The 19527-nt window shown below is 40.4% G+C and overlaps 1 protein-coding gene across 1 annotated transcript in view; it reads right to left on the reverse strand.

The window, feature by feature from the left end:
* The window catches only part of LOC116504558 (transmembrane protease serine 9-like), a 40401-nt gene that overhangs the window by 17076 nt on the left and 3798 nt on the right, over window positions 1–19527 (reverse strand). The window contains exons 3-7 of the mRNA XM_032211645.1: window positions 13014–13285; window positions 11710–11852; window positions 9603–9833; window positions 6009–6120; window positions 2234–2429 (exon numbers count right to left, since the gene is read on the reverse strand). Of these exons, the coding sequence (XP_032067536.1) occupies window positions 2234–2429; window positions 6009–6120; window positions 9603–9833; window positions 11710–11852; window positions 13014–13285 (954 nt within the window). The remainder of the gene's footprint in view (window positions 1–2233; window positions 2430–6008; window positions 6121–9602; window positions 9834–11709; window positions 11853–13013; window positions 13286–19527) is intronic.

Below are 19527 nucleotides of genomic sequence, written 5' to 3' on the forward strand. Positions count from 1 at the left end.
AAAAAGCCCTGATCATGCATATAAAAACACCCATCAGTTTTATAGGCATAGCATTATTAACAAAATCTTTCCTTCCTAGTAGCTACAGTATTTTGCTTGCATTTAGTTTTTACTTAGAGGTTTCTCTCTCATCTCATCTTTCTCTCTCTTATCTCTCTCATCTCATCTCTCTCTATCTTTCCTGTTCTCTACCTAAGATTACCTAACTTATTCATACACATATTTTTCCTTGACTAGAAAGCAACACAAAGATGTGCTAGAATACTTTCATTGCTCACATTGCTGAGCCCTATTCTTTTTTCAGGAATGAGAAGGGAGTATTATTATCATCAATTTAAGATGGAGCAGCTTTAAAAAAGTGCTGGTAGGGAAAGCATCCATAATTCACTCTCTCAACTGGAGGCAAAGTTTGATAGATGAGTAGACCCATAGAACCCCATTTTTCAAAATCCAATCTCTTGATAGTAAAGTAAGTAAGCAAGCAAAGAGCTTGGAAGCCTCTCTGACTCCCTTTAGGACCCAGCTTTTGTTGAGACTGTTTCTTCTATAGCCACTTTTCTTCAACTCCTCAGGACAAGAAGCTGCAGAAAGATTTTCTGTGCTTGCTTGCTTTCTTCTACTTGTCAACCATGAGTCAAAGTAAGGGTTTTAAAAAGGGACAGAGATTGAGGGCAGAGATGGAGGGTTTAGTTTTAACAACTAATGGGGAGTGGGAGAAAGATCAACAAGTCTGACCTTCCCAGCTTTATTGTTTTTGTTTTATTGAACAAATGTGGCTTTCTGGGGGAGGGAGGAGGTAGTGAATGGAAGGGAAAGCTTTTGTGATGCTTGTCCTGCAGCTGCTGCTTTTGCATGCAAGGGCTGGCTTCCCAAAGAGTAGCAAGAGCCAGAAGGGACTTTGGAGTCAGCTGATTGGGGCAGACAGTTCTGAAAGCAGCTGCTCTTTCCATAAGGAATTGCCAAAGTGCTGAAAATGGTGGCCACTTCCAGGAGGCATGGGAAGCAGCCGCAAGCGCTCAGGGTCCTGGTGGGGAGGGATGGGTTATAACTCTGAAATGGTATCATATTTACATTTTTGAGATGTCTGTTGTAACTTTGGACAATTAATTTTCCTGTCATACCTCCAGGACTACCTGTATCTGATCCACAGGGTAGAACAATTCAGAAGAGCATTCCCTTCTCATGGGTCAGATACTGCAACTTGATCACAGGACAGTGAATACTTTCTAGTAAAGTGAGAGGCTTTCCTGCTTTACTGGAAACTATCCAACTATTCTGTGATCACCCTAAAAAGTACATCTATATAAAATAGTTCTTCCCATTTTTTTTCTACCAAACCATGTGACAGACAGGGGGGCATATGTTAAAGTGGAATCAGCCTCTTCTCCACAACATGATAGGTTTCACATAGCTTGGAAGGTATCAGATAATGAAGTGGAAACTGTTTTTTTAGGCAAGTTGTTAAGTGCTGTTACCAAGAGTCATCCTTGCCACTCTGAGATTGGAGATTTAATTGTAGAAAGGGTCTTTCACTGCCATTTTTCTTGGGATCCTTGTAAGCCCCAGCAGCCTGGATCTAGCAAAGGTGGCAAGAGAAATCAGGAAATGTTGTTCTTTGCTTTATGAGGAGAGTTCAGCTTTAATGAACCAGACTCTCTTATTCCTAAAAGAAGAACGCCTCTGAAAAATCATACTCGGCAAAGGGAATGGGTTGCATCCAGATTAATCAGTGACCAGTAGGAGTTTAGCATTGCCCTGACCATCACTATTGGCATTGTTGAAGAGGCATCTTATATTGTAGAGCAAGACTTATGTTCCAAGAAGAGGGAAAATACTATTTTTAAACCAAAATAGCTAACATAAGATGCTCCTGCAGAGGGTTAAAAGTGAAAGGAAAGCAACATCATGAGGTTATGTTCTTAAAAAAAAGTTGTTGCCACACTTAGTGAGATCTGATTTGATTTTTACTTTGGAGTTTATGGTGATAATATACAATTGCAGATATTGATATTTAATGGCTTTTTGTTACTCTTCCTGTTCCTAAAGTTAATTTCTAATCTGAGAACTCAGATGAAGATTCCAGATACTTCTCTCAATCTGGAAAACAGTTTATGTGAAGATGATTCAAAATAGATATTTAAAAATATAAATTTCTAAATTTGGCACCTATTTTTTATCCATGTATTTTTCTTACACTAAAATCTATAAAAATATAGGGATAGGTAATACGTACGGTTTTTTTATACAGCAGTGTGCAGCTGTCAATATGGAGCGGTTATTAACTAAAGTTCCACCACATAAATGGATAAATCCTCCACCATGGTTATATACTTGAAGGCTAACTATCCATGGCCATGCCCCCTCCTCAGATTCATGTCCACCTACAATCCGACTCCCGAATGTGCTTATAGCAGGCCTTATTCCACACTCTAGAAATGAAATCACAATTGTTAGATTTGACTTTATAAATGCAAACTTTAGGTTTCTCTGAATAGCCACACTTTTCAGTACATATACCTACATACATACATACATACATACATAGTCAAAAAGAATCAAGAAGTCAATTTCAATAAATATTTTTAAACTATTTCTTAACCTCACTGTATATAAATACTTGTTCTATTTCAATGATGGAAAATAATTTCTTTTCCCCTTTTATTTTATTTCCATTTACTTACCTTGAGAGGAGATGAGAAGTGGATCTGAAAACAACTCAGTGGGAAACATTTAAGGCATATAGTCTCTTCATTTTCATTTTTCTAAAATAGTTTTCAGGATAAAATAAAAGGTGTTCACAGAAATTAATGAAAAAGGCCTCATTAATTCATTTATACTGCAGAAAAATTACTTAGTTTGTATAGCAGGACAATGTATTGCTAATGATTTCATGGAGCATCACAAACAGCAAAAAAACCTCTGGGTGCTCTGAAACTACTGAAAGAGAAACTTTGGTACTTCTGTATCAGAACGAACACACATCTGGGTCTTTGGATTAATTTCTGGTTAAGAGAACCACTGCACGTCATTAAATATGAGAACAGATGAAGAACAGTTGGCTTGTGTAGAGAAAAAAAGAACTAGGGGTGACATGATAGCAGTATTCCTAACAGTGAGAGCAATTAACCAGTGGAACAGCTTGCCTTCAGAAGTTGTGTTTCATCACTGGGATTTTTAAGAAGAGACCGGACAGCCACTTGTCTGAAATGGTGCAAGGGATTGGTATAGAAGACTAGAAGACCTCCAAAGTCCCTTCCAGCTCTATTCTAGTATGTATGTATGTATGTATGTATGTATGTATGTATGTATGTATGTATGTATGTGATTAGGCCCAGAGTTTTCTTATTATTCATCGCAGTCAACCAGATGTTCAGACTGAATTTTGCTTTTTTATTTCACCTACTGAATCCTTCCCATAGATCTGTTGTAGGCAGATATTGATGCTTGATGGTGGTAAAGATATTGTCGCAGGAACTAAGCTGTTCTGAATAAAGCTGCTTTTGTAATCAACTGATGGTTTTGTTAATGCTGTTGGTGTTCAAGTAATGCTTCAGTTGTTTTGGGATTATACCCAAAGCTCCTATTACTATTGGTACTACCTTTGCTTTCTTTTGCCAGTCATTCTATTTTTATTTGTGGGTCTTTGTATTTTGTTACCTTCTCCAGTTCTTTCTCTTCTATTCTGCTGCCACCAGGTTCAGCCACATCTGCTAACTAGATTTTTGTTTATCGACAATTGTTAAGTCTGGTGTGTTACGTAGCAGGTGCCTGTCTGTTTGAATTCTAAAGTTCCAGAGCACTTTAGCTTCATTTTCTATTACTTTCTCTATTTATGGTCTTTTCAGTTCTTGCTTGCAGGCAAATTGTATTTCTTGCAAATCTTCCAATGCAGTGTTCTTGCTACTTTGTCATGCCGTTATTTGTAGTTTATTGGTGTGATCTTCTTGTAACAGCTAACCAGCTAGTCCACTGTTTCTTTAGCTTCTTTGCAGAAGTAGCATTTGTTGTTTCTGCTTGTCTTCTCAATATATTATGGTTCTTTGCATAGTCAACCAAATGTTTGGATTTGGCATTTTTATCCACTTATCAAGTCCTGGGATAGGCAGATGTTGATGTTTGATGGTATTGAAACAGACTATGACCTATAGGTCATATTCCTGCCCATTATAGCCTACATCCTGCCATCCTGCCCATTAAAGGGCAACATCTGGCCCTTTGCCTGTTCCTGTCTGACCCAATGTAGGGGTCGTAGCAATAAAGGTTCCTCTCCTGGATCCCACCAATCAAAATTCCTTGGCTGATGGGGACCACAGTAGGCCCCTTCTGTCAGCATGAGTAGGTGGGCCAATCCCATTGAGAAAAGATAATTCTGTAGATATCCTGAACACATGCCAAAAGGGGCTTTAAACCAAGACCTTGGCTTAAGGTGTTCTGGATAGCCATCCAGAAGCAGATTGGCAGCCAATTGCAGCTCACATAACAGTGTTATTACTGTTGTGTGTTACCCTAGGTGCCTTCCAAACTGTTCATGCCACTGCATTCTGGACCAATTGTAGCTTTCAAATACTCTTAAAGGGTAGCCCCATGTAGGAGAACATTGCAATAATTCAACTGTTTTTGAAAAACAGTAGACTTTAGAATATAATACTTCAGAATAACTACTAAAAGGAGAAATCTTTACATGGCTGTAGGGCAACTTTTAAGATTATTTGGGCTGGCACAGGCTTATCTGACTTATTAGGTTCTTGTTTATATTCCAGGGTTTGTCAGCTTGCATGAGAAACAAATGTTCAATCTAGCCAAGGTCTTGCATTCTTGATATCATGAAAATGTTAATACTTAAGTATGAAAAATGGTCATAAGACTCTTTTTCCAGGACTGCAAATGGTCACTAAACCAATGGTCGTAAGTCAAAGACAGGCATAACTAGCCTACTGAAGCCAAGGATTTTTTTTGGGGGGGGGGCACGTTAGCTGTCTTCCAGTACTTCCAGAGGCAGGACAAGAAGTAATGAGGGGAACCTGCCAAAGAGATCCAACCTAGAAATAAGAAGAAATTTTCTGACAGTGAAAGGGATTAATCAGTGGAATAGCTTCCTTCCTGGAGTTGTGGATGCTTTTTCACTGGAGATTTTCAAGAACAGATCAGACAACCATTTGACTGATAAGGCTTCTGCCTTCAGCTGGGGGTTGAACTAGAAGACTCTGAGGTTACTTCCAGCTTTCTGATTCTATGAAGGTCCAAACTAAGGTTAAAAAAAAGAAAGCCAGCCAGTTTCCAAAATATTTCCTGAACGTACCGGTATAGCAAACGAACCAGCCGGCTATTTGGGTTTCCGAGTCAGAGATGCCGCAAAATAAGAGCCGGGAGCGGACCGCCAGCGCTTGGCGCCTATACCCCTTCCCTGCGGCCGTCGTACCCAGGCTCGCTCGCTGGCCTCGTCCTAAAGTACCAGGAGCCGAGCCTGCCTAGGCTAAGCACCCGCCCAACCCACTAACCGAAGACGGGAGAAGGTCGCCTCACCGTTTCCATCGCTCGTAAGGAAAGAGGTCGCGCAGAATAGCGCCAGGGAAAAAAGGGAAACGACCGCCAATAGAGAATTCCGGTTAATCATCGTCTCTCAAGGGAGAAAATGGCAGCCTCTTTTCCCGCTCGCCGTCCGCAACGGAGGAGGCTGGAAGGAGCCGGCGAGGCGGTTGAACCAGCCTAGGGAAGTGGTTCGCGCGCCTTCCCGCAACAGCTTCTTGGAACGCGGCCTCCGACAGACTTCGCCGACACGTGAAAGGTCCGGGTTTTTCGAACCAGCGGGAGAGAAGTTTTAATCCGCTTCCCTGCGGTTATTTACCAATTGTCGAGATGCGATTCTAATCCCCGTGAAGTAATCGATTTCTACGCCGGTTTATCTTCCTGTATCTTTTTAATAGGCATGAAAGGTAAACCAATAAATGTATTTATAGCCTAGGCTTATATTTGGTTTTTAATTCAGAAACTTGACTCAATGTACATACCTCCTCCCATTTTCATCACCGCAATCCTGCACAGCAGCCTTTGGGCTCCAAACTCGCCCACTGAGCTTCTGTGGCTCAGGGTAAACTGGAACCTGGGTCTCCAGGTGCCAGTCTAATACCTTAGCCAGAACACCACTCTCTCATTCCCTCTTCTGAGCAAATGAATACACCCATTAACTCAACCCCACCTTGATTCTGTTTGATATAATATGGGGCAGAAAGAAACAGACTTTCTATCCTACAACAATAAAGAGTGTTCATAGAGTTTATTACAGATTAAAATGCATGCTTTAATATATCAATGAGCAAATTAAAATGATAAACGTTATTGTTAAATAATATTTTTTCAGAAATAATGAGATTATTCATTGTATTTAAAAAACAATGTGATATATTTATAGCACATTAAAAAGCAGGTTTGCTGCTTCATACAATTAGTTGGAAAATGTTCCACACCACAAACAAAAAAAGAACCTGCTGAATGCTCACAGTGTTGCTTTCGCTAGACTGTCTCCTCACCCAGAGCGTGTACTTAGGCTTATTAGTGTAAATTCCTGGAAATTTTGGTTGGCTGCAACCAACACTCATAGCTGGTGATTCCTATAATGTAGTAATTAGAATCTGAAAAAAATTTTTAATCACACTATCTCCCTAAAAAATGAAAAAGAACAATTAGTGATTCATATTATTTATAAGCATGCATGCATAAAGCCTATCTCACCACTAGTTTTCTAGTGAAGATACAGCAGCCAAATATCTTCAGTGACATTCAGGGTTCTGATACTATAAGCCAAATATGTCAAACTCAGAACAAAGAATTAGGTCTTACTCATGGTCACATTAATATGCATTCCTCTAGTCCTTGAGTAAGTACAAAAGTGCTGTCTCCACAGTAGAACTCAACTTAGGGTTAGGGTTATGGTTAGCCTGGGAACAGTTTACTGTTCCTGTTCCTACAGATTTAATTTGCAAGAAGCAATCCATTGAAGAAAAGACATTGTGTTATTTTCATTATATCATATCTTCTAATGTGTAGCTTTTAATTCTGAAATCCATGTTTGAACAATATTCCGTAACACAGGAATTTTTATACATACACACATACACAGAAAGTTGATCATGCATCCCGCTCCCTTTTCAATCTTAGGCACTATCCTTCATGGCGTTTCCTCTTTTGGAGAATCAGAAATCCCAACTATTTCACTGGGCTCTTCAGCTCTATCTATGGAGACTATGGATTATCTGGTACTATATATGTACATTATACATACTATACTGGAAGTGATGGGTTCAGAAATACAGACTTTTCTCCATATTGATTACCTTTCATCATCCACATGAGTTGTCTGAACTCTGAACTTTTAAAATTAACCCAATCATGTTCAGAATACAGCAACATCAGGACTTCTCTCATTTTATCAGGCAACACAAACACATACACACACACGCTACATGGCTCAACTTTCCTATAGTTTTGAGTATGACTTTAGTGTTCTTTGAAAAGATTACAACCCCGCTATCAAAATAAACCCAATTGGGAGCTGAAGGCAGACTGCCTAGTAAAAGCAGGAGACCTCTCCTGCCTTATAGGTTAGCTTTCTCACTCTGTGGATCAACTGGTCAGCATATTTGAGGAGGCTGCACATTTTGATAATTGGCTAAACTTCCAAATGTTCTGATTGGTGGATTTTTCTTCTTGGTGATATTCAATAAGAAGGTGGATAGTTTAGAAAGTTTAATGAATGATTTGGATTAAAATGGCCCGTACACCTGAAATTGGGATGCCATCAGGTGACAAACCAGCACAGAAGCCATTGCACCAGGACATGGGTTGGCAATGAGGACATAATTTTTTTTTATTGTATCATTTTTTCTGTTGACTCAAGGCTAAATGAATGGTAATTTACTGTATGAAGAGAAATAATGATGTGGCAGTCATTGTTTAACTACCACAATTGGTCATTAAGCAAAGTGGTCTCTAAGTAAAACTACAATTGTGCTTATGATTTTGAGCAGACAAATAGCTGTCCAATCTTTTCTTGAAGACCTCCAGCGACAGAGCACCCACAACTCTGGAAGGCAAGCTGTTCCATTGAATAGTTGTTCTTCATGTCAGGAAATTTCTCCTTCCAGATTGGATCCCTCTTTAACAAACATCCACCTTTCTTCCTCCCCTGTCCTCAGATGCTTTGAAGAGTAAATTGACTCCCTCCTCCCTGTGACTACCTTTCAAGTACAGAAAGCTATCATGTCATCACTAATGCTTCTCTTAATTAGGCTAGATTTACCTAGTTCCCTTAAATATTCATCATACAGTTTAGCCTCTCATCTTTGTTGTTCTTCTCTGCACTCTTTCAAGTGTTTCAACAACTTTTTTATAGTGTGGTAACCAAAACTGGTTGCAGTACTCATAGTGCAATATAAAGAGGTGCTAGCACTTCTTGTGATCTTGATGTTGTCCTTCTGTTGATGCAGCCCCGGATTGCATTGGCATTTTTGGCAGCTGCAGCATACTGCTGGCTCAAAGTTAAGTGATGATTCACTAGAACACCAAGATATTTCTTGCAGTTATTGTTGTTGAGCCAGGTACCACCTATTCTATAGCTATACATTTAGATTTGCCTGCCTAGGTGCAGAACTTTGCTTTTCTCACCACGGAATTGCATCTCATTAGCTAGTGCCCAATGCTTAAATCTGCCAAGATCCTTCTGAATCATGAGCCTATCTTCCAAAGTGTTGCCAATTCTCCTCCTCTTCCCCTTCAGCTTGGTATTATCTGCAAATTATATGAGTTCCCTTCTATCCCTCATCTAGATCATTTATGAAGATGTTGAAGAGCATTGGACTCAAGACACAATTTTGAAGTACCCTACTGCATGCTTCCTTCCATTTAGATGTAATTCCATTAAGGACCATACACTAAGTGTGGTGGTCAACCAACTGCAAATCCATTTGGTGGTGGTACTGTTTATCCCACAGTGTTGTATCTTACCAAGACAAAGATTGTGGTTTATTTTGCCAAATGCCTTATTGAAGTCCAAGTAAACTATATCTACAGCATTTCTCTGATCCACTAATTTAGTCACTTTATTATTTTATTATTTTATATATGTGTTTCTGTTTTTACTTCTAAGTAATCAATTGAAAGAGAATGGCTATTCTGTATTTTCTTCTGCAATTTCACACATTTGTAAAATAACAGTTACTTTTGAAATGCTGTAAAAAGTATGCAAATGCTAGGAACATGTGTAAGATAGGACTTATAATTCATTAAGCGATCATAGAGTCTTTAAATAAATATTTTTTTAATAGTGTGATAGATTTTATATATTTTATAGCTCATAAGCGATACATAACAGTGGTGCTTATATTTAAAATATAGATTAAATAAATGTTAAATTCTAAGTATGAGTGCATAAGTAGCAAATTAGAATACTAAGATTAAAATACTAAGTTTATTATGTTGAATTATCACTTAAATCAATTAGTTCCATTACTGAGAATTTTCTGGAAAATGTTATGTTTGAGATGGAAAGGAAAAAAACAAAATATAATCAGCTGTTACCCTATTTCAATAAAAATTGGATTTTATGCTATATGGAAAGTTATCCATCCAGCAGCTCCCAAAATTAGGACAAGCTGAAGGCTTACAATATTTGTTTTGTTAGATAAATATGAATGTATCCATTTTTTGTAACTTGAAGCACGCACATAGAGTCCTGGAAATCTTGGTCTGCCACAGCCAACACCAGAACTGGTGATTCCTATTAAATAATATTTGTTTGTATCTGGGAAATAGCACACCAGAGGACCACCACTGTCTCCCTACAATGTGAAAAATAGGTAAGATAAGACAAGTTAAGTGTTGCTTTATGGCTATTTTGAAGATTTAGCATATAACCCTATTAGTCTGAGTTGTACTTGCCATGACGTATCAAATGAAAATATTGATCATTTGGGAATTTGAATATCCTGAAGGGGAAATATTTGTTTTTGTTGGACCGAAAAGATTTAAAATTCAATTACTTTAAATATACATATATTGATACCTTGATTGGGTAAATTGCAGATTATTTATTCATAAGATGCATTTCAATTATAAGATCAAGGCAGAATATATAATAGTCTCCCCTATTTTTCCCACAACAGCCTTCTGAAATAGATTTTACAAATACTGAGTAGAATAAAGTGGCCCTGTGAGCTTCCATGGCTGAGGGCAATCTGGAACTTGGGTCTCCCTAGTGTCAGCCCAACATCTTAGTGACTACACTACACCAAAATTGCACTATAAACTCAGCATGTTAGGGGCTTATCTACTATCAAGCATTTTTGTACACAGGTACCGTATATACTCGAGTATAGGCCGACCCGAATATAAGCCGAGGCACCTAATTTTACCACAAAAAACTGGAAAAGTTATTGACTCGAGTATAAGCCTAGGGTGGGAAATGCAGCAGCTACCGGTAAATTTCAAAAATAAAAATAGATACCAATAATGTTTTTGAATATTTATTTCAAAGAAAAACAGTAAACTAGCGGTGTATTCAATGAAATACTTCACTCACCTCATGATGCTGATGTCCCGCTGTGATGATGATGTCCCGTGCAGCCGCGGGAGCGATGTCCCGCCTCCTATGACACACGGCACAGTGATTCCTATCATTGGATCACTGTACCAGAGGAGGTGGGACATCGCTATGTGGCTGCTTGCCATAACAAGGAGGAGGTGGGACATCGTTGCAGAGCGGCAGGAGGGGGAGGAAGGGGAATCGTAAGACAGCCCTGCATTACATTAGAACGTGAGGAGGGGGGATGGTGCGGTGCGCGCTGCGCGGCAAACTGACACAGAGGGATGGGAAACTCACAGGGGCACTGGGCCATTCACGAGTGTCACCCAGCGGCATGGCCCCGCCCCTTTTTCTCCTCCATTTCGGGCAAATTTTTCACTGACTCGAGTATAAGCCGAGGCGGCTTTTTTCAGCCCAAAAAGTGGGCTGAAAAACTAGGCTTATACTCGAGTATATACAGTATTAAGAATCACTCTGTATTTCCAAGTGATCTATTCTGAAAAGAGGTAAAGTAATCTGAATCAGAAAAAAAATCTGTTATTATTACTATTATTTATTAATTTTCTTTACCACCCATCTCCCCTATAAGGTTATAAAACAAAGTAATTACTATATTAAAACATTAAAACCACATATTTTAAAAAAACTACTGAAACCAGAACTAGGAGACGAAAGGGATGTCCTACTGCTATGCCACAGCCACTGCTAAAACCTTCACTGAAAGACTGTGAAAAAAATTATTATTTATTTTTCTTTATATTCATGTTCATATGCACAAATTAAAAATATATCTCACATATAAGAAATTTAGTTTTCCTGTAACAACTTTTTGCCTTCAGGAATTTTTTTTAATGAGTTGGTTGACTTGTTTTTCTCTTTGTGGGCATTAACAGTCACTTTTGTAACTATCTAATAATTTTAGAAAAAGCAAACTATCCTTTGAATTTTACTAAAATAAATTCAGATAATCATTTTATGACATAGACTGTCATCAACTATTTTTTTCCTTCCCAAACTGATTGTATTCCTATTATTTTAGCATACCTCCATGCTTCTACTTATTAAAAATTGATCAAGCAAAAGCTATATAGATTATTTCACAATATTTTATAATGAAATAATTAACAATTTACCTGGCAACTATCAACATGTCCACTTTCAGAGCCAGCACAAATCATTTTCAGGGATACTGTGCCTCCATACCAATCATAGCTATTACAGATTTGCAATGGAATAATGTCAACCTGAGCTTCTTGTAATATATGTTCACCTTTACCTGTAATGAAAGCATAAAATAAAGCTGGAAGTATGTTTGTATTTGTGTCATGTAGGGATAGGGAATCTGGTAGGAAAAACTGATGGAATGTTGAAGGTTTTGGGACTATAAGTCAAATTTCCTGCCCCATATACTTCATATTGTATCTACAAGTTATTGACAATTTTTGCAAATTTTATATAACATATCCATATTATTTGTTTGACTGCTATATTGTCAATCTATTCACTTTCATCTTTTCATTACTGCAACTCTTGAGTGACAGTATTAAGGTCAAATATCACTATGGAGAATTTTAAAATTCATGTTATCTGTGGCGTAAGCTATCATCTCACAAAGCATTATGCCATCATGCTAAGTCATAAAATTCAAGTGTTGAATAATTGTTTTGTTTTTAGGTCAGATTATTGCATTTGGAATGAGTTTGCTTTCAATTTTCATTGATCATTTAGTGGTAGTAGTATTTCCATCAATCCTGGCTACTGTAGGTAATGTCTAATAGTAATGGACTAGCCTGCATCCTATGCTATTGGCAATATACCAATAGCATAGGATGCATGGTAGGCATGCCTGTAGCATGGGTAAGAGTAATATTGTGATGATGAAAAAATGCTGGGAATCAAAGTGTAACAACATCTGGAGGACCTTGAGAAATTGTAAATTCTGGCCCCCCAGATGTTATAGTATTGATTCCCAGCATCTCTTACCATTACCAAGTCAGTGAAAGCTTTCACTTAGCAACATATAGAAGCCCACAGGTTTTGCATCTTTAAAAGTTTTCCATTTGTTGAAGTAAACTACTATTCTGTCCTATTCAAGTTTTGTCAATAATGCATGCGAGAACAAGAGACGAAAATTCCACTCCTGTTACATCCAGACAAAAATGATTTATTTGATAATAACATCACCTATATAATGTTTCTGAAGAGGATTACTTTTAAAAGTTCAATATTTTAAAAATGAATACATTGTGTTATTTATGGATACGTATCTAAAACGTTTCGTGAAAAGATGATTAAAAAGGTACTATCACTATGGTGGGTAACTTTTTAGTGAGTCCATTTATTAGCAGCCATGATTTAATTTAATTTGTGAATAAGATTGCAACTTAAAATAACTAAAATCTTGATCTTAATATTAAAATAATAAGAATAGATTTACCTTCTTCCTTTGTGCTTCCCCACCCACTTATAAAGCATGGATTCTTAGATTTATCACTCAGAAAGTGAGCAGAGTCAGGTAAGCAGATAGGCTGAACATAGTCATTGTACTTCACAAATTGCATCAGTCTGAACAAGGCAACATCATTTTCAAAAGTTCCAAATTCATAACCAGAGTGGATAATGATATCTTTGATAGGATATGCTTTAGAAAAAGGCCAATGTATGTAAAGATGATGCAAACCAACTACAGCCTTCCACTTGTCTGGTTTCCTAGATGGGGGGGAAAATCAAAGGTCCATAAGCATAAGAGTCAATAGATACTATAGAATTGTTACATCAGAGATACTGATAACAGAGTCAAAATAATTCAGTAATTTCACTTCAAGAATGTTCAGATTGGAATTTTGAAATCAAAGCCAATCTTTGCCAAAAAAAATCTTCTTATTTATTTCATTAAAATGAAGGCAGTTGTCTTGGAAATTCTGTTCAAAATTAAGCAAGGAATTCCTATTAGAAACTGGGTCTGTCCATAGAGTGAGGACTAATGCAAAGAACTACAGAAATAATTTTCGCTGCTAGTAAGAGGTTTCAGAATTAATACTCATATTGTATTGGCAGTACTTAAACTTGTGAGAATCCAGGAAAGATACTTCTACAGAATTTTAATACCAGTATTGAGCAAGAAGCACAAAGTACCAAATCCAGCTTCTTTTTGTTCAAGCTAGATGTGTTAGATCGGGTAAAGGAGGCACAAAAGGCTTCAGTAAACAACAGCTCTTTATTGCAAGTCAAGTAAACATCCAGCTGGAGAATGATCGGGCAGCATCCCCTTTTAAAGGGACCTGTCAGACCTCTTGACCAATGAGATTCAATCTCTGTTCCCGCCAGAACAGAGGACCTTGCAGTCTGTTGGGGGAATATCTAACACCCCTACCCTCTAGGATGGAACAATCTAACTAGTGACGTAGTCACGCAGGTAGGCGGGCTTTTGCATAGCTCTGCCTGACCTGCGCAAATAAGTTCTGGTGTTTCCTTCGGACAAGTAGGATGAACTTGTTGCTCCTGCAGACCTGCCTGGTAGAACCACCTGGAACTTCTCACAGACCGTGGCTGGAGCTTCTGGCGTTGATTTGCTCGAAGCTCGCCGTGGGCCTGCATCGAAGTCAGATAAGTCTTCTGATATTCTTGGGCTTTCCTCAGGACTGCTATTTCGTGTGTAGCTTCTTTCGGTTTGTGCAGGAGTTATGTTGGGTTGTCTAAGCGCTGAGTTAGACAAGCAGCTACGGAGTTAGTCAATATGCCTTCTCCAATTTCTACCGTCCTCGAGTTTTACTGTGTACGATCGAGGATCGGTAATTCCAATTATAGCTGTGGGAATCCATAACGTTCCCCCTGTATAATTGTGTGCATATACCAAATCCCCTGTGGAGAAAGACCTGACTTTGCTTGTGGAGTCAGGGGGTGTTGAGGTGGAATAATTTGGGTGTAGCTGGTCTAGCTGAGACCTAAGGCAGCGGCCCATGAGGAGTTCAGTGGGGCTTTTTCCAGTGGTAGCACTGGGTGTGATGTGTTGAATGAGTAAGTAGTGATCAATTCGTGTCTGCCAATCGCCAGGGGCTATCCTATTGAGGGCTTCCTTTGCGGATCTTACCATTCGTTCTCCCTGGCCATTGGAGGCCGGATGGAATGGCGCAACCAGGGCATGTCTGATTCTCTGAGCTGCTAAGAATGTTTCGAATGTCATGGCCGTGAATTGGGGCCTGTTGTTGGAGACTAATACATCGGGGAGGCCATGCGTGGAGAATAGTTTCCGTAGTACCTTGATGACCGATTCTGCTGTAGTGGAATTCATCAGGACTAGTTTTAACCATTTAGAATATGCGTCCATGACTATGAAGAAGGTTTGGCCATGCGAAGTCAATGTGTATTCTGGACCGTGGTGCTTGCGGGCACTCCCATTCCTTGGCGGGCGCTTCCGGGGGAGCTAGTCTGGACTCCTGACAGGGCGTGCATGTAGCTTCCCATTCTTGTATGTCCCTGTCCATGTTATGCCTCCAAACATAACTCCTTGCTAGAGACTTCATTTTAACAATCCCCGGATGCCCCACATGCAGTGCTTCAAGGACAATTGTTTGTGAATGACTACCCTGTCCCCCAACAAACAACCGTTAAGAACCGACAATTCATTCCACTTGGAAAAATACATTTTGAATTCAGTCCCAACAGGCCTCTTGGGCCACCCCATCCACACCAAGTTCAAAATTTGTTTTATTATGGAGTCCTTTGCCGAGTGGTGTGCAATGTCACTGGATGAGACGGGTCCGGTTTCCAGGCAGTCAATGAGGAGGACCAATGTCTCGGGGGTTGGGTCAGTGAGAACTTCGGGCAATGGGCAATGGTTCAAGGCATCCGCGTGCCCTAACGTGCTGCCCAGTCAGTGGATGAGGCAGTAGGAATAGGCTGCCAGAAATATTGTCCATCTGGTCATCCGGGGAGATAGTGATACCGGGGTGGGGCGGCCCCCAGCCAGCAACCCTAGCAACGGCTTGTGATCTGTGATCAGTTCAAAATCCCGGCCATAAAGATACTCGTGGAATCTTTTTACTCCGGCTACTGCAGCCAAAGACTCATGATCCAGTTGGCTGTAGTTCCGCTTAGCGGCGGATAATGTCCTGGAGTAAAATGCAATGGGGGCTTCGGCACCATTTGGCATGCGGTGGCTATGGACTGCGCGAACATCGAAAGGGGAAGCGTCACAAGTCAACACCAAAGTCTGGCTGTATTGTACTAGGAACGAGTCTGCTGATAAGAGTCTTTTTACGGCGGCGAATGCGGTGGCCTCGGTTTTGCCCCAGGACCACTTTGCGTTCTTGGCTAGGAGGCAATGTAGTGGTTCAGCAACTGTCACTTTCTATTTGAGAAAGGTGCTGTAGAAGTTAAGGAGCCCGAGGAACGCCTGTAATTGGGGTGGGGGGGGGGCGATATGCTGACTCTGTAAGCTGCTTAGAGAGGGCTGAAAGCCCTATGAAGCGGTATATAAGTTTAACTGCTATTGCTATTGTGTATTGGTCTGATTGTGAGGTGTGGGGGCTTCCTTAATGGCTTTAATTTTTTGTGAGGTCGGGTGAATCCCAGACCCATCGATCATGTACCCTAGAAATCCAATTTTTGGTACATTGATTTTACATTTTTCTTTTTTAAGGCGGAGGCCCTTGTCTCTGATTCTAGCCAAACTGTTCGTACGCATTTTAAAAGTTGCACTTCATTTGTGGCCAATACCAAAATGTCATCGAAATAGGGGACGACTCCCGGAATCCCCTGCAAAAGTTGTTCCATTATGCTTTGGAACAGTCTGGGGGCGATACTAACACCGAATTGCAGGCGGTTGCATTTGAATGCACTCCTGTGCTTCACAATGGTTTGGGCCTCTGCGGTAGCACCATCTACTGGAAATTGTTGGTATTCCTGTGCCATATCTAATTTTGCAAAGATTTTTCCCAGACCGAGGGAATGCAATAGGTGTTGTACAACAGGTACAGGGTAAGCGCTTTGTTGTAGCACTTTATTAATTGTGCATTTATAGTCTGCACAGATGCGTACAGACCCACCAGGTTTGACAGGCGTCACAATTGGCATCTCCCAGCGTGCATGATCGACTGGTTCTAAAATGCCCCGCCTCACGAGCTTATTGATTTCTTTGTCAATTTTTGGCCGGAGAGTGAAAGGTACTCTCCTGGGCTTAAGCCTGATTGGGGCTATTGCGGAGACTAAGCTAAAGGAAATGGGGTTCCTTTGTACTCACCCAGACCGGTGCCGAAGATGTCCTCAAACTCCTTAAAAATGGTTTCAGCGGCGGCTTCAGCAGCGTCCTCCACCACGGAGTTGACTCCGGTCACTTCCATTCCCAGAGCTTGGAACCAATGAAGCCCCAGCAGGCTCTGAAGGTAGTCTCCGACCACCGTCATGGGGAGCTTTTTGCAGAATTTCTTGTGGCTTACCCGGAAGGTGCCTTGGCCCACGATGGGGACCTGGTTCCCCTGGTAGTCGCGTAGATGGACATTGGGGCTTCTGAGGTGTCTCTTTTGTATCTTGGGTATTGTTTGCTTCAGGACTGACCATGGAATTATGGTCAGTGACAACCCGGTGTCGATCTCCATTTCTCATGGAGAGTCCTCGATGAGGACAGTGACTTTCAGCTTTTTCGGGTGAATGGTACGGATATGTCTAACCGGAACACTGACATTCAGCTTTTTTGTGCGCCCAGGGCAGCTTCGTATGGCAGAAGTGAGTTTGGCGATTCTATCGTCTCCCTCTGAATCCCATGGGTACTTCTGCCAAGCCCCTGATTTGGGTCACTGTTTGCAGTTTTGGCCACCCTTGGGTTGTCCTGCAGTCACAGGATAATTGCTGTGGCGCACCTTGGCGATGTGCCCTTTCAGCTCGCATCACTGGCAAATGGCTTCGCAGAACTGGCAGGATGATCAGACATGGTCTCCTCCACAGCTGGCGCAAGGCAGAATTTGTGAGTTGAATTTCCGCATGCGGTAGCTGACTTCCTCCTCGCTCTCAGAATTCTCAGGCTCTGTGGTCTCGCGGTGGACGCGGGTACTTTTCCGCACGTCTGGAGGTGCGCTGTGACACTGGATGGTCTCCACTGATTGGGCTACTGATTCAGATGCTCTAGCTTCATCTAGTGCAATTTGCAGAGAGAGGTTGGATCTAGCCAGAAGCCTTTTCTGCAGATTGAGATCTCACACCCCCAAAATTATGCGATCTAGAATCAGGACGTCCAGTTTACGGAACTCACAGTGGGCTGCGGCTTTTCGGAGGGCCACCATGTATTCATTGATCAATTCCCCCTCCTTTTGGTTCCGGATGTTGAACTAGTACCGGCGAACGTATTTGGATGGCTTCAGCGTGTAGTGGGTCTTCAGCGTTAGTTGTAGTGCAGACCAGGATACCGCTTGTAGCGGGGTTGGTTCTGAGAGGTTTTTCGCCATCTCGAATACTTCCCGACCGCAGTATCCTAGGAACAAGTTCTTTTTCCGGGCTTCTGGAACGCCTGTGAGATCGTTTGCTTCCAAGAAACACTCGAATCGTAGCATGTACGGTTCCCAGTGTTCTGTAGCTGGGTTGTACGGAGTTGGTGGGGCGTGCATGGCCATTCTGGTTCTCTCTGGGTGTTCAGTGATGGCTAGCTTGATGCCTCATGCAATGCTCTGGGCTGGATGTACTTGCAAGGCTTCGCTTTCTTTGTTTGCCTAGTTGCCTTCCAATCCCACCCTCATCTCCAGAGTTAGATCGGGTAAAGGAGGCACAAAAGGCTTCAGTAAACAACAGCTCTTTATTGCAAGTCAAGTAAACATCCGGCTGGAGAATGGTCGGGCAGCATCCTCTTTTAAAGGGATCTGTCTGACCTCTTGACCAATAAGAGTCAATCTCTGTTTCCACCGGAACAGAGGATCTTGGTGGAAACCTCTTGCAGTCTATCAGCAGGGGGGAATATCTAACAAGATGCTTTGCCCAACCCCATTTTTTTTTGCCTTGTGACTTCTTCCATTCTTCAATGGCTGTCTTGCTGCCAGTCTTCAATCCTGTAGTTATTTTGATTATTTTGCCATCGCTTACTTTGCCCCCAATTGCTTTGATCTTTTTAGGTTCCTAGATATTTTCCCCTACTTTCCTATCTCTTGATTTACAAAAATGCATTTGTTCTGGACTTAAAATGGCAGATGAGTGCAACCTGTGAAATCTCACAGGGGAAGTAATAGTACCATTTCCTATCCTGATTTGACAGTTGAATGGATTCATAAACAATTGAAATTTACCATAATTCCCCCTTATCCAAAACCTAGATGTTGAATGCTTTCAGGAGTGGAAAAGACATACAATTCAACAATAAAATGTATTTTAGCTGCAACAAGAAGGTCTGGACAATGTCTCTTTATGGTTAGCTGATGAAAGCTTTGAAGATTTCTCTTGAATGCCAGAGATTGATGCAAAACAGTAAACAACTGGACTTGATTAATAAACATATTATTAATTGCAATTTTTGGCATGTACTTTTTTGGTTCTTGACATAGAAACACTGAAGCCTACAATAAATGCTTTTTAAGGTTTGGTTTTTTTTTAATACACTTATTAAGTACCTTAACTGTCGGTTAAGGTATGAGAATATTTCCTGCCCTTATAAGCAAAAGATATGTGGAAGAAGGACATAGTATAGGAAGGAGATTCATAAATAAATAACTGGCACATCAGTGTTACTTATGACAGCATTCTCAGAGTTAAATCAGTCCTTTTTCTAGGTACTTGCCATGAGCATAATGCCTCATATCCTGTTATGTAAATTATATGTATCATACAATTTGGTGTCTTTCTGTAATACATAAACAGTTTCTCCTTCTCTTTTCCTTCTCTTTTCATTTTTGCTTATTTTACAGGAATTAATTAAAATGTTTTGTTGCCCTGGTTCCTATTTTTCTCCTTTCAAATATGACATGTATATATAC

Source organism: Thamnophis elegans, chromosome 2, assembly GCF_009769535.1.
Source record: "Thamnophis elegans isolate rThaEle1 chromosome 2, rThaEle1.pri, whole genome shotgun sequence".
Taxonomy (NCBI): Eukaryota; Metazoa; Chordata; class Lepidosauria; order Squamata; family Colubridae; genus Thamnophis; species Thamnophis elegans.